The sequence below is a fragment of the Rhinolophus sinicus genome, chromosome 5 (genome assembly GCF_057876585.1).
Source record: "Rhinolophus sinicus isolate RSI-liver-muscle chromosome 5, RSI-T2T, whole genome shotgun sequence".
Lineage (NCBI taxonomy): Eukaryota > Metazoa > Chordata > Mammalia > Chiroptera > Rhinolophidae > Rhinolophus > Rhinolophus sinicus.
Window position 1 is genome coordinate 89782497 of NC_142505.1, and position 15703 is coordinate 89798199.

At 54.4% G+C, this 15703-nt stretch overlaps 1 protein-coding gene across 6 annotated transcripts in view; it reads right to left on the reverse strand.

Annotated features, from left to right (window-relative positions):
- The window catches only part of CAMK2A (calcium/calmodulin dependent protein kinase II alpha), a 61475-nt gene that overhangs the window by 18011 nt on the left and 27761 nt on the right, over positions 1-15703 (reverse strand). For all 6 annotated transcript variants that reach the window (XM_019734370.3, XM_019734369.3, XM_019734372.3 and 3 more), the window contains exons 5-13: positions 15269-15334; positions 15085-15157; positions 12171-12273; positions 10495-10578; positions 10269-10363; positions 9051-9173; positions 8607-8690; positions 7066-7108; positions 4499-4539 (exon numbers count right to left, since the gene is read on the reverse strand). In XM_019734370.3, coding sequence (XP_019589929.1) covers positions 4499-4539; positions 7066-7108; positions 8607-8690; positions 9051-9173; positions 10269-10363; positions 10495-10578; positions 12171-12273; positions 15085-15157; positions 15269-15334 — 712 coding nt within the window. The remainder of the gene's footprint in view (positions 1-4498; positions 4540-7065; positions 7109-8606; positions 8691-9050; positions 9174-10268; positions 10364-10494; positions 10579-12170; positions 12274-15084; positions 15158-15268; positions 15335-15703) is intronic.

The following is a 15703-nucleotide window of genomic DNA, read 5'->3' on the forward strand; positions in this document are numbered from 1 at the left end:
TCTTACACTCCAACCACCAAACTCCAGGCAAAGGCTCCCTTGGACCAGGGTCCTTTCTACACCGAGCTCTGATGGGGGAAGCCAACCCTGGGTCTCCGTGCCAGTTGCCTAAAGCCTCCAGAACCCAAGCTCTTAAAAGACTAAAGGGCGATCCAGTCTTAGGATGAGGCCTAATCTTTCCTCCTAGACTCCACAGGCATCTCTGCTGAAAGGATCCCACTCTCTGGTTGCATGGCATAGTCACTGGGGAAACTTGTCAAAACCACACATAGCTAGTCCCCTCCGTGGAGTTTGGTAACTCAGTCTGGGATGGGGCCTGGGCATCTCCATTTGAAACGATAACTCCAGGAGATTTCAGAGCAGGGCCAGATGTGGGAAGCAGTCCTCCAAGTGGCCTTGGAAATCCTGCTTGTGTTCACAGCTATCTAGTAACTGGCCTATCAATTCAGTCCCTTAGAGAAACTGAGGTACAGCCAGACACAGAGCAGAGCCCAGAATTTGAGTCTTTGATTCCTGCCATTCGGCCTCTTCTGGCTTTTGGGGGATTTGTAGCTTCCCCTATATTACTGGCTGTGGAACCAAGCAAAGGAAGAGAAAGAGAGGACAAACGTAGATTGTCTTCTTCTCTCAGCTCTAGGCCAGGAGTCTTAAAGACTCGCAGTCAGAGAAGGTTGCGGGTCAAGACTGACACTTGCATTGCACAGATGAGAAACTGGAGCCCAGAGATGGGCGGTGATCTGCCCAAGGTCTCTCAGTTCGTCACTAGCTGAGGCTAGAACCCCTGCGTGCAGGACCTCTCCCCTGTCTAGACCTCCAGGCACCCAGACTGACTACTCCTCAAAGGCTCATCCTTCCTGGATGCACTTACATCTGAGAGGTCAGGAGGCTGCGCTCCTTGCTGTACTGAAGGGGGAGCACGGAGGGGTTTGAGATGCCTTCAGGATAGGTCTGCCAGGAGAAGCACTGGCTCTTCTCTGAGGGTCCTTGGGTCTAATTCTGGGCTTTCGGACTCCAAGATCCAGAAGCATCTGAGTGCCAGGAGCCTGCAATCCTGTGCTTTCCATCCAGGGCCTCTACAGACATGGCAGGTGAGGCTCCCTGGGCATTTCCCGTGTAAATGCTCATGGCCCCTGCATCTGCCCCAGCTGGGTCAGACCTTATGACTTCCAAAGTCAGCAGCCTGCAGTCAGTCTTTCCTCTCCTCTCCTCTCCTCTCCTCTCCTCTCCTCTCCTCTCCTCTCCTCTCCTCTCCTCTCCTCTCCTCTCTTCTCCTCTCCTCTAAGTGTCAGCCTCACTCTTGGATGGCGCCAAGTCAGGCACAGAGTGTGTGGGAGAGGACAGGCCCTCTTGGCTTGGCTGTCAGCAGAAACCTGAGGAGTGGCCTGGGGGCCAGGAGGTTCCAGGCAGGACACGAGGAGGGAACACAGAGCAGAGACTGTATCAGATTTGGACGTACAGTGACAGGATGGGACATGGGGGAGAGAGGTCACAACAGCACGGATGGGACACCAACAGGGGCAGTGAGTGGGATTGAGGGGTGGGAGCAGTCGGTCCCTCCTCATAGAAGTAGAGGCCTAGGAGTGGCTGGGAGGGGCGCATTGCTTCTTCATAATAGAAAGACTCAGTTTCTCTGAGTCACAAATGATGATGATACTAATACCCTCACACTGACCAGCATGTTCGAGTTTAATTTACAAGGGGCTTTCACTGAAAGTAGAGTCACCTCTTTCGGAACCACATGGAGAAAAGCATGGTTCTAAGGTTAGCAAAGATGGTAGTAATGGAGTATGTTCAAAATTAACCTTGAAAAGCCATTAAAAGCCCATAAAGTACAGTATCATGTCCTATCTCCAACTCGAACCAGTCAGTTTTTTCCTCCAGCGTTGGAATCAATCACTTCTTCAGTTAAGCCCCAGATGAAATCGGTGGTTTGTCTCTAAGGACCAAGTAGTAAGAACAATCTGTATTTCTCCACTTTGGCTGAACATGTGTTGGTGAAAGGAGCACACGATGACTCCACCAGGCCCCGCAAGCAACTGCCATTCTCCCCTTGCACAGATGACAGAAGCGATGACCCAGGGCTCCAAGGGAGGAAGCGGTGGGGCCCAGACGCAAACCCACAGCTTCTTGACGTGAGGTCCAGTTTCTCTCTTAGTGAAAACATGACCGGACCCTTGGAGTGACATATTACAGACTGAGTGCCCCGAATCCTGGGCAAGGCCCCTGGGTGACTCTTGTCTTCCAGCTGGACTTCCCTTCCTCTACCACAAGGAAGGGAAGGAGGCTACTTACAGAGAGATAGTCAGGCCAGGAACAGCATTTGAGCCTCTGTTTATCCACACCCAGCCCACCCCGAGAAATCGCTCAGGATCTGTCCTGTGCTGCAGGAAGGAGTGGTGCTTTCTTCAGCTGCACCCACTGGAAAGCCCTATAGTGGCCAGCCAGAGCCCCACCACGCGATGCCCTTGCCTTGGGATGGTCTCTGCCTCTAGGCCTTGCCCGGAGAAGAGCCAGACTACGGCTTTGCCCCAAGACCCGGCTGAGGGAGGCCCTGACCCTATATCCAGTGACTCTGAGTTAGCCTTCGCCAGGGCCACACTTGAGCACCAAGCCGACCGGGACGGCCCCCTCCTCCACTGAGCTGGGCCACAGCCCACCAGCGCCTGTGGCCTCTGCCCCATATCTCCCCAATACAGTTTCCCCCAGAGAACCCAGCACCCCAGTGTCTCCACACTAGGGCCAGAGACAGCTTCAGCGGCTCCACACTGGGCCGCCCCCACATTGTGCATCCCCACATTACCCTTTCAAATTGGGGAGGGGATTGACTTACATGTAACCCAAAACAGCAAGCGAGCTAAAACTCAGTTCTGACTTCCATTACAGGCTATGGGACATGTGCATTACCTTTAGAAACTGAGTTGGCTTTAGATTTGTGGATTACCACATATTTTCCTGAACAAACTTTGTTTTCAAGACAACTCTTACACAAAAGTCCAATGTGTAAAACAGAAGAGATAATACTGACCAGCACCTCATGAGCACGTGTCACACCCCTGTATCATGCTAAGCCCTCAGCACACATGAGGTTGGCTCACCCTCACAAACAGCCCTGTGAGGGGCGAACTCCTTTTACCCCCATTGCTTGAATGAGGAAACACAGGCTCAGGGGAGGGGGTTCAAATAACCAGCCGAAGTCTGCAGTTGCTAAGCCTGCCCAGGCTCTCTGGTTGAAGTGGGTGTGAGAAGAACAGAAGCTTTTCTGCTTAGACCCCACTTACTAATCCCGCCCCACCCCATCTGCTGCCTGAGGTGCCTCCTCAGAAGCTTTGGGTTCCAAGGAATTCGCTTTGAAAACCACCGACTTTGGCTGATAACCAAATAATTATGTATTCCTCAAGCACCCAAGATGAGAAGGGAAAATGATTAGATAGGGTTTTATTGCCTCTTTTTCTTTTTTTTGATTGTCTGTTTTTAAAGCTGAAATTCTGGAAATTGTGGAGTCCATACCACTTCATGCTACCCATTTACCTACAGGGAAACTCTAGCCAGCAGAGGGGAGGCCCAAATCCTGGCCTGGGACACCTATCCCAGACCCCCTCCCAGGTAACCCCCAACAGAGCAAAGCCAGTGGCCTGAGACTATAAATGCCACTACAAGCAAAGCCATGAAGCCACCAGCCCACCTGGGTGGCTGTGTTTGGACAGCGTCCCACACCTTGCAGTGTCCTGGGCACAGCCCAGCCATGGGGCCCTGGCCAGGCAGGACTCTGAGCTCAGAGAAAGGCAGGATCTCAAGAGAGGAGAACCCACAAGGCAAGCCAGTGGCAGGGAGAACAGGGCCGCAGAGAGTGGGGACCAGGCCCCAGAGAGCAGAGGGAGAAGAGAGAGGAGGGGAGGAGGGTTCAGTGGGGTGTAGAAGTAGCTCGGGCATCGGGCGTGGGGGTGGGGACTGAGGGCAGGCCTGGGTCAGGAGAAGGAGGGGATGCTTGGCACTGAACTGGCAGGCCTTGGTAGGAAGGGGGTACCTCTGGACCCTAAAGCCAAGTAATGGCGGCCCATCCTCCACAGGCTTTGTGGGTTGGACTGGGGTGTACTTTGGGTCAGGGGCCCATTCTAACCAGCCCATACTCGGGAAGGGGGAGGTCATCCCACATGATCATCTCTGTCCTCTCCTTTTACCCTCTTGCTCACCAGTCCTCCAGCCTCAGCGAACCCCAGAAACCTCCTTTGGACCTGCCCCTTGCCTTGTGCCCACCCCAACCCCAGGCCACTTTCCTCTCCCACCCGTTTCAATCCTCCCCCTCCCCCGCCTGCCTCCACCAATCCTGGTCATCAAAGCCCAGGTCTCTGGGTCTGGGGACGGCATGGCTGCAGGAGTGAGCGCATCTGCCCAGAACACCATCAGCAAGGCCTGGGTCTTGCCCCAGCCCTGAAAGCCAGGCCCTGTTGGCAGAAATGCTGCCAGAGGCAGGCCCTGGCAGGCGCCCGGGGGGACTTACCTTCACACCATCGTTCTTCTTGTTTCCTCCACTCTTCCCTCCTACAGAGGAGAGAAAGTAGAGGGTTACCAACACCAGGCAGGGCACCAGGGCCCACAGGGCGAGGAAAAGCAGCATCCACGGTCCGCCGGCAGGCTGGGAGCTGGCTCAGTGATCTGGGGAGACCTCCTCCTCCTGCTCTTCCTCCCTCCTCTGCAGCACAGGCGTCCTGGTAGCCCACTAGGTGGTCCTGCGGTCCCCCAGTTCTCAGAGATCTCAAGTGTGACCCTCTGGCCCCATGGGTTGAGGGAGGTGTCCAGTGTGTCCCAGGACTGTGGGACTGCTGTTTCAGCCTGGGGATTCCCTCTGGATCCTGGTCACCACCCGTGCTGGTGGTGGCCAACCCGGAGGCCTGGCTGCCTGGCCCAGGGCTGGACTCTCCCTCCCCAACCCGGCCTGCTCTAATTTTAGCCCCATGCTGCTGTGGAGGTCATGTGTCAGCCCTGCCTACTCACTCTGGACAGCTGCGAGCTGAGTTTTGCCAGTGACAAGAAGCAGATGCCCCCCTCTGGGGCCCACCTACCCCTGCCAGAGCACCCATCCCCGGCAGCAGCCTCCCCACCCTCAAACTCTGGAGCCCCAGGCTGGGGCTGGCTGTGTTCCTGGTGGCCGGAAAAAGCAGAGCAACAGCTCTTGGGGAGGCCCCACCTCTGTCATTCCCCTCTCCCTCCCCCCTCACTTCCTGGCCAGAGATCATGGAAAGGGAAGGTATCAGCCAGGAAGTGGCATGAGTGCCCAGCCCTGCTCAGCCTGGCATCCGGCTGCTCAGACCTCAAGCAAATGCCTTTAGCTAAACAAGACAGGGTATCTACAAAGTGCTTAGCGCAGCATTTGACCTCCATGCAGTAGACGCTCAGTAAATGGTGGCCACTATCATGAGCCCTTCTCCTGGTGGCCGGGACACGGTGAGCAGGGCACGAGGGGTGGCACAGGATATTGTAGCTCCTGAGGCTCTGAGGGACAGGGCCCACGACTGGTCCTGTCCTCAGTCACTGTCACATTTCCAATGACCCCTTCCAGGCTCCGGCCCAAAGTTTTTGTCTTATAGATCAAGTGCAGGGGTGGGTATCTCTAGATCCAAAGCCAAGGAATGGCTGTTCGTCCTCCACAGGGTTTATGGGATGGAAGAGGATGGATAGTGGGGTGGAGGGAGTGCTTGCCCCTCAAGCCTCAAAGGGGCCCTGCTGTGCTCCAGCCAACTATTGCAGGACTGTTGGTCCCGTGAGGCCACATATTCTGATTTTCTAGAGAAAACAGAAATCTGGGCTTTTCCATGAAATCTCCTGATGTTTAAGTGCTAGAAACTCTTTCCCCAAAAAGTTTTTAAAATACCACATCCCCCATTCCCCAAGCACATCTAGAGATTGGAACCGACCCATGGGCACCATTTTGTACGTTTTGGACTAGAGTTCTCCAGGGGCACTTCAGCTGTTAAAAAAAGACTCTGACTGTCTGAGTGGCTCATGTTTCAGTTTAAGGAACTTCAGGATCCTTGTCTGGGGAGAGAGTGGGAAGGTAGTTCAAGGAGGTGGCAAAAGCCCAGGTCTGAAGCTCCAGGGTTTTCCCACCCTTGCTCTTATGCTTCCAGCTGGTTAAATGGGGACGGGGACCCTCTCAGAGAAGCCAGGGCTGTGGCTTCCCAGAGCCGACCCCTTGCTGTGGAGCAGGTCACATGTCCACAGCAGCCCTCTCTGGCTGGCACCAGTCCCAGTCAGAGGGCCCCTCGGGTGAGCTTTGCTATATCTGCTCAGCTGCCCCATCAGCCTCCAGGCTCCCCAGAGAGAAGCCTCTGGCAGTGCTGGCCCCAGCACTCCGCAGCGTGCCAGGGGGAGCTTCTTGCTAAGCCCTGACACTAATGCTTTCCCCTTCTCTCTTCGGGGCCACATGCCACAGGTCATTAGGCACTCCCTGCCTTAACCAGGCTGGTTTTGGCCAAGGCCAAGGGATTCTCATGACCCACCCAGGTTAAGGGTGCTTGTGCTGGGGTTGGTCAAACCTGAGCTGAAAGCAGGCTCTGCCTCTCTCTACCGGTGCAACCTGGGGCCCTTCACAGGTCACCTCCCTGAGCTTTTGTGTCCTTCTTCAGAGAACAGGGATGCCACTGCCTTGTAGCAGCGGCCACCTGAGTAATGCATAGGGCCTGCTTAGCATAGGGCTTCAGTAACGGTGGGGAATAGGAATATTGTCTCTCCCTGGGGCTGGCTCGGTCCTGCCTGGACCTGTACCCCAACCTTTGAGACGCCTTCCCCTCTGGCTGGCCCAGCCTGAGAACTCTAGTAGTGCTGTGAGGTGAGGGAGACAGACAAACCTCTGACCCCTCCTGGTGGGCCCTTGGCTTGCTTCCCTTTGACCTTTCTCTACTTCTGGGTATAGGTTTGCATCAGGTAAGCTAAGCCCCAAGTCACGGCCTCCTCTGCAGCCCCCATTCTCCCCCAGACCCCCTGGCCTAAGGGTATCCAGGTATCTAAAATGGTAATGTCCCCACATCTTGCAGGATGTATTTAGGACTTTGAGGCCCTACCACCTACCAGAGAAATTCCTGGTGGCCAGCATCGTGGTAAGGATGGCTCCCTGCAACAGAAAAGAGGAGGGGGTGTGGGGGAGAAGAAGCCGGAAGAGGGAGGAGAGACAGAGAAATGGGAGGGAAGTGGGAAAGGAGAGGGAGGCGCTCCATTTAGACACAAAGCCAAAGTCTTCTGCCCCTCCACTTGCCCCCACCCACATCTCAGAGAACAACCCCCACCTCCCTGGAGAAATCAGGGTGAGCTAGACCTTAGCTGGCACTGTGCCAAGGACAGGGCCATCCTAGGAGCAGATATTAATAGGTTCCATTGGCCTGGCCAGAGCCGGTGATAGGCTCGGGGACGTCGGCCAGTGGGGGCTCCTAAAGGCCAAGGAAGTTTCCTGCCTGGGCAAAGAGGGCAGACCCTGCACCCCCGGCTCCCTCCCCCATCTGCCCTTCCCCTGGGGGCACTCAGCACCTCTGTCGGGTACTGGTTCGTCCCTCTGTGGTCCCTGGGCTTGGAACCCTGGAGGGTTAATGTGGAAAAACCCTCTTCTGTTCTTCCGTCATCAAAGGGACTGGGGGACAAAGGTCCTTCCGGGTCTGACACTGTCTGATTTAGACACGCTCTGAGTCCCACGTCCATGATTTTAAGAATCCCTGATTCTGACGTTTTGAGACTTCTTCCGTGACAGCTCTCACCAGGGGTTGGGGATAAGACTCAGTTCTCCTGGCATCATGCTGGCCACCACTCCCTTGGCCCATGTCCCCATCCTAAGCCACCATGCCAGGCTTGGGAGCAATAGGTGAAGAGGTTCCCCATGAGTTGGAGACTCAGCATCTGTCACTGAGCATGCTGATAGCTTCTCTGTTCTGACCAGCCGGGGACCCCTCGGTCACTTTTCCTACCTGCTCACGGGGTCCCTGATAAGGTCTAGGCCAGGAGCTAGCCCGGCCCTGGTAACACAGGACCTGCTGAGAGACCAGCAGCTCAGGGCCCACCTGGGTTCTACTGTAGCTTCCTCGGGGCCACGACCCCTGTCTAAGTCTCTCGGCCATTCCTCCCCAGTGCTCGGCAGCAGGGACCTCACCCCCCCCATCACGGCCTTCTGCCCAGTCACATGTCACCGCCGGAACCTCTCCCCCGCCACACTGAAACACTGAAGTCCCCCTAAAGGGTCACGCTCATGCTTCCAGATTTCTGCATGGCCTTTCTTCTATCTGCTAATGGCTGCTTATCCTTCAGAGTCTCCGCTTGAATGCCACGTGCCCAGGAAAGCTTCCAGCGTTCTTCCCTGGTCCTTCCAGACCTCGTTCATGGCCCTGCTGTGGACACCCACAGCCTCGGGGGTTGCGGTCACAGCACTCACCACTGCCCTGTCATGTCCTGGTTACATGTCTGTCCTCTCCACTGCTCACTGCCCCGCCCAGAAAGCAGGGGTTCGACACATGCTTGTGGAGTCAACGAAGGAAAGAACTTCATAGGGAGTGGGTGTCCTGGCCACTGTGGCCACCCAGGCCACGCTACTCCCATATGCAGGAGCACGTACTGGGAGGACCTGTTACCTTCAGTTTCCTCCTGGCGTTGAACTTCTTCAGGCAGTCCACGGTCTCCTGTCTGTGCATGCAAGAGGCCACGGTGGACCGGTGCTGGGGGGAAGGGGAGAGGCCTGTGAGTGGAGGCCGACCCAGGCGCCCCTCAACACGTCATCATATGGATGTGATTGGCGTCTCAGGGCAACAATTCTTCGTTCTAGGGGATGTTTAAGCATTCCAGGTGCTTAGCATTCCAGGGACCAGACATTCAATGTCAGTAGCAGTTCTGATGCCAACCTCCCATTTCCACTTTCTCCCTGAGAAACACAGAGGGTCAGTGTCTCTTGGATCAAGCCCTCTCAGCTCCAGGCTGGGCCTGAGGTGACAGGGACAGGTAGGTGTAGGATTCCATGAGGGCCTTAACCCTGAAGGCTAGAGGGGCTCCTGGGAAGGGCCTTGCTGAGGAAAGCTCACCGAGATCCAGGGGTGCTTGAGGGCCTCAGCGGCCGTGATGCGTTTGGAAGGGTTGATGGTCAGCATCTTATTGATCAGATCCTTGGCTTCTGGGGTGACAGTGTCCCACTCTGGTGACGGGAACTGGAAGGGGCAGAGGGGCCAGGTTTGCCCAGCCTACCCCAGGCCACCCCTGCGATCCCCCAGCCCCTGACTGGCAGGGGAGCAGGCAGGGGTCCTGCTGCCCATCCACTTGGGCGTCCACAACCAGGAGGAGTTGGGGCAGGGTCCCCTGAGCCTAGGACAAATCAGAACAATGACCAGAGAGAAAGAAGACCTCCCTCTGCTATTCTGAGGCTGTGCCTTATCTGGGGAGCAGCAGGCCAGTGGTTATAGCCCAAACTCCAGAATCAGAAGGGTGGGTTCAAGTCCTGGGTCTGCCTCCAGGGTTGTATGACTTTGGATGAGTCACGTGACTCCTTAAGCTGTCCCTAGAGATGTTGTGAAAATTAAATATGATATAAAACACATGGCACAGAGCTCAATAGAAATCAACCATGTAGAATAGCAGTATAGCTCGGTAGTCAGAAACATAGACACGAGAGCCAGACCATCTGGGTTCAATCCAGCTCTACCATTTCTTAGTTATTTAACATCTCTGTACCTCAACTTCCCTATCTGTAAAATGGGGATAATAGTATCTATGTCATAGATTGGTGTGAGGATGTACTGTAGGTAGTAATACATAGAAAGCATTTAGAAGAGTACTATATAAGTGTTAGCTATTATTATTTGCATGTATTTATGCCATATATATGTATATATATATATACGTATATATACATATATACATATACCTATATATATACATATATATATATATATATATATATATATATATATATATATAGAGAGAGAGAGAGAGAGAGAGAGAGAGAGAGAGAGAGAACCTGGCTCCTGGGGCCTGCCTCCTACCTCTTGCCCCACTTTGCTGTCCCTCTGGGACCCCATGGGCTAAACCCCATCAGTTAGATGCCCTGATTATTAGGTGCAGCCAGCTCGTCGCCTGGCCCCAGTCAGTCCTCACCCCCTCCCCTGTGACTAGAGAGTGGCCAGAGACCTAATGGGCCGGGAGGGTGGGAGGGGGGCCTCCTCAGGTCCTGACCTCACTGGGCATTGGCTTTCACTGGATGGGGACCAGTGCATGGCAGGGAGGCTGGAGACAGAAGCGATACTCACATCATAGGCGCCCGCTTTGATCTGCTGGTACAGGCGGTGTTGGTCCTCATCCCAGAATGGGGGATACCCCACGAGCAGGATGTACAGGATGACCCCTGGGGAGAACAGCAGTAGAACCTTCAACCCCTTGTGAGGAGGAGCACTGGGGTGGTGGTGATGGGACAGGAGAGAGGGCATGAGAGGGACAGGCAGCGAGGGGCATAAAGGCGCCTTCGGACAGACTCACCGCAGGCCCAAAGGTCCACAGGCTTCCCATACGGGTCCTTCCGCAGCACTTCTGGGGAGAGGTATCCAGGTGTCCCTGCGAACCCTGCTCCCCAGACACACAGACAGGCAGACACACACACAGAGGTGGCATGTAAGTAACCCGGAGCAAGACCCTTCTGGGAGAGGGACTAGAGTTGCCCGGAGGTGGCAAAAACACCCTTGCGCTCAGAGCAGGCCGAGGGCAGGCAGCCCTGGCCTGGTAAACCAGCAAGGCCTCTAGACCAGGGTAGACAAGTACACAGCACACTTGTCGCCATCGCCACTCCAGAGCCTATAACAGAAGTCACTGATCAGTCTCAGAGCCCTTGCCACAGGGTCCTGACTCAGTGCCATAAACTTCCAGCATAAACCTCCCAGCAGCTATTACCAATCAATTGCTGGTGGCACTTGAGATGAAATGTCCTTGCCATGTCAGCTCCAGGCTGAGCTGAACCTTTGCTCACTACCTGCCCTTTCTATGTGCTGGTCCTGGGGTGGCAGGAGGTCTGCCCCTAACTCTGGCTTGGCCCCTAGTCCCTTGGGTTGTCTCTTTTTCTCCTAGGCCTCAGTTTCCTCATCTGTCAAATGAGGGATTAGGGATTCCTATCTTAAATACCTCCCAGTATTGTTGGGAATATCAATTGAAATAATGGACACCCAAAATATTTTAATAAGTAATCATAAGCATAGTTCCTATTTATTGAGTGTGTGTGCTAAGCAGGGATGAGCATTTTCTTCCTTCCTTTCTTTCTTTCTTTTAAAATTTTTTTGTGGGGAGGGAATATTGGGGAAGAGTGTGTTTCTCCAGGGCCCATCAGCTTCCAGTCAAGTTGTTGTCCTTCAATCTAGTTGTGGAGGGCGCAGTGTCGCCATTTTCAATCTTATTGCAGCGGACGCAGCCCACCATCCCATGCGGGAATTGAACCGGCAACCTTGTTGTTGAGAGCTTGTGCTCTAACCAACTGAGCCACCCGGCCACCCCAGGGGTGAGCATATTCTATGCCTCATCTCCTTTACCCTCACACAGCCCTGAGGAACATCCTATTATTATCCGCATTTTACAGATGAGAAAACAAAGGCTCAGAGTGGTAAGATGATGCCTAATCACACACCTCGTAAGCAGCAGAGGTGACGCTTGAACCCAGAGCTCTGGCTCTTAACCATTGATCAATATTGCCCGCTAAAACGCATCCCCAGAGAGCTGAACAGACTCAATTATGCCAAACTCTCAGAGCACACTGGATCATCTGAGCTTAAATCCTGGCTCTATTCCTTTACTCTCCCTTGACCTTTTCCAGGTTTCTTAGCCTTTATCCCCCATCTATCAAATCAAGATAGTAATCTCAAGCACCCAGACTATTAAGGGAACTCATGAAAGTCTAGCCAACAGTGACGGTATGTGCACATGTGAAGAAGCCATGTACTAGTTTACCTGTTTTAATGACAACCACATCCCTACACCTTGCCCCCAGGGAGGTGCTCAACACCCACCAACCCAGAGGCTGGGTGGGGAGGAATCTCTGCTCCCTGAGCCCTGGCTGGCGTGACACCGTGTCCAACCTGGCCCTGCTCAGGCAGAGGAGAGGGTTCCTAGAGGCCGAGGTGTCAGTACAAGGCCAGCCCCCGACACTGCTCTTGCCCCCTGCCCCCACTCACCAAACCATGCTTGCTGCTCTCCCTCCACCTCTATGGCCAGGCCGAAGTCTGCCAGCTTCACCGCAGCGCCCTTGAGCTTGGAGGCCAGCAGCAGATTCTCCGGCTTCCCAGGACCAGAGAGAAGAGGGCAAAGGGGAGAGGAAAGGGCCAGAGAACAGTGAGCACATTCAGAACTTCACCTCCAGAGACCTGGGCTGATAGGTGGACCAGCTGGACAATCCAGAGGTGCCCTGTCTCCACCTCCAGCTCCAACCACAGGACCCTAAGCTTCAGTCCCCAGAGATGGGACTACCCCACTACAAGTCCTCTGTCTTCTGCAACAGGAAGACCCTTCCTCCACCCTCCATCCCCTCATTTCCCTCCCCTCAGAGTCTGGGGCTAAGGATGGGAGGTAGTGGGTGGGGGGACAGCCACCACCAAAATAAGGAAAAATAAGCAAGTTACTGCGTCCCTACTATGTGCCAGCCACTAGGCTAAGGGTTTTGCATACTATCACCTCAACAACCCGTTGGGGTAGGCATTATTATCCCCATTCTCTACCGTGACCTTCTTATATCCCCTGCAACAATCATGCTTGTTCCCACCTCAGGGCCTTTGCACTTCCTGTTCCCCCTGCCTACTTTGCTCTCCCTCTGAGCTTCACAGGGCTGACCCCTTCTCTTCATTCAGTTCTCACCTTCATGTCACGCCGTCCAAGAAGCCTTCCATGATTACTCTATATAAGGAGAAGCCCCCAGGTATCTTCTATCTTAGATCCTCGTTGCTGTTACCTTCACAGATGTCATCACGATGTGTAATGTTTTTCCCCATTTGTCTATGTGTTGTTCGTTATCTGTCAGCCCTATAGAATGTGAGTTTCTAATCTGTCCTGTCCACCAGTGTATCACCAGCACCTAAGACAGTGAGCCTCACATAGCAGGCAGTTAATAAGTATTTGTTATATGTAGAAAGAGAAGGAAACTGAGGCTCAGAGAAGTTAAGTGACTAAACAAACATCACAGAGCTGGAGAGAAAGTCTGGCTCCTATGCTGCCCTCTTAACCACTCTAGGTTGAGAGACAGGAGGTCTCGGACGTGCCAGCTGGCCTCTGGGGCGTGGATGCTGCTGTCCTCTGCTGGGTCTGGAGGACAGGAAATCCCCCTCCTCGGAACAGAGGGGAGTTAAGGGTGTGGACTCTCCAGGGAGATAGCCCCAGCTTCTGACCCTGGTGCTACCATTTCTACACTGGAATTTGGATACATTATTTCACCTCGCTGAGCTTTGAGTTCCTCCTAGAAGTGGGATAATGCCTGCCTCATGGGGTGGCAGACGGATTAATTGTGATAGTCTATGTAAAGCACTTCGAAGTGGCCTAGAGCAAGTGCCTAACAAGCATCAGCATTTGTATTTTCTGCTTGGAAAGGGGGCAAGGTTTCAAGTCTGGCTTCCTCTGACCCCCTTCCCCACTGGGACTTCTAAGGGGTCTCACATCTGACCTTATATCAACCAAGCAAATATAGCTCGTTAAAGCCTCTTTTGTCCTATGGGGGCTGTGTTCACAACGTGTCCTGTGTCTCAGTAGCCGTTCTGCCCTGATTTGATGAATGTGCTACTAATTATTCTATCCAGAGTGGCCTAAATTTGTGCTGCCTCTCCTCCTGTGCAAGGGCTGTAGCTATAATGGGAACAGGCCCTCGGGGACAGCCGCCCTGCTGTCTGGCCAGAGACCTTCTTGCCTGTGGGTCTAGACTGAGCCACAGGGAGCTCACTAGACTAGTGTGAGGAGACACAGACTACTCGTGACAGTCAGAGGTGGGCAGGGGCTCTGGTCAGAGCATTTCACCCCAAATAGGCACCTGGACCCACTGGAGCGTGCCCAGGGAGGGTACCTGGAAATACTATCCTGGGTGGGAATGGAAGAGAAGAACCTACAGAAGACTTAGGAGCTACAACAAAGCTACCCAAGTGACTCCAGAGCTGCTCTGAGCTGGAGGCTTGATCTGTGTGACCCCAAAGGGTAGAACTGAGGTTCATGGGCAAAACCCCCATTGCAGGAAACATTGAAGGAGTACTTCCCAGTGGTGCAGGGGGCCACCCCGTAAGAGGTGAGCTCTAGTCAATGAAGACCAAAAAGCAGAGGTTGGATGGGCACCCAGCAGGGTCACCTAGAAGGGGTTCCTGCAGAAGCAGGAGCTGGATTGAGTGGCTTTTTGGCGTCAGACCCCCCCAGGGCCTGGGATCTGGGGTCAGAGGTCAAAGTCCAGTCTTAGCTCAGGCAGAACTGAACTGCACGCTGTCTGGCAAATCCCTTGGACTCCATAGGCCTTAGCTACCTGCTGCAAAATGGGTCTGATATTACGAGCTACCAGCCACTGAGGCCATGAGGCCAGCCAAGGAGAGCTGTGAAGTCTGTGCTGACGACTGAGCAAGGCAGTGCGGCTGGGCCAGCCCTAGATTCCATATGTGCTTGTCCTGTCTGTCTTCTTCTTTAGGTGGGAAGTGGGAGGACTCCAAGGGCCCCAAGACCTGTTTTTATTCTCCCATCACCCGCCACCTGCCAAAGACCCAGAAACCAGAGTAACATGTCTATGTACCAGGCACTGTGCGAGCTCTTTTGATATCCTTGTCGACCTGTGCAGCGGTTGCTATGGCAACCCCACTGTAAAGAAGCTGGGATTTGGACCTGGCCGTAGCCATCTAACCATATCTCACCGGGCCTGGCACACAGCACGGGGGGCTGTGTCCTGAGCCCAGATGCTCGAACTCCCTGAGCCCAGTTTCCTTCTCTGTACGGTGGGACAAATACTCCCCACCCAACCCAACTTGAGGAAATGAAAGGGATTCTGCTAATACCCCTGGTTCCACAGGTGGAGGGAAGGGCATGGCCAGAGGGGCAGGCTCCCTGGTGAGCTGAACCCTCAGGCTGGTTACTCACCTTAAGGTCCCGGTGCACCACCCCCATCTGGTGGCAGTGCAGCACGGCCTCCAGGATCTGCTGGATACAGTGACTGGCGAGAGAAAGGAAGGGGTCACTGTGTGAGGATGGGCCTCCCCTGGGAAGCTGGCAGGCGACAGGCCCGGACCCCGGCTGCCATTACCAGGCCACACCTGGAACTCACCTGGCATCGGCCTCACTGTAATACTCCCGGGCCACGATGTCTTCAAACAGCTCCCCACCAGTGACCCTAGGGAGACAGACACCAAGTCACCTTCACACAGAGGCCCAGGTGCTGCCTCTTCTGGAGGGGTCTCCAGGGAGCTAAAAGTGGGGTTCAGGACCTCAGAACCTCAGCCCCAAAGGGAGGGTTCACAGGGGTGCCCACCACGATAGCCCCTTTCTTAGCTTCCAACCTCATCTGTTCACTAACTGCCCTCCCCTCCAACCCGGGCCCTTCTTCCCTAGCAGGCCCAGGATGGAGGTGGGACCCTCAGGACCACAGCTCTAGAATTCATCAGGCTCCTGGAAGCCCAAGGGCTGGGTTTTGTTTTTGTTTTTTAATAGACGTTATTTCTTAGAGTAGCTTTTGGTTCGCAGCCAAGCTGAGCAGAAGGCA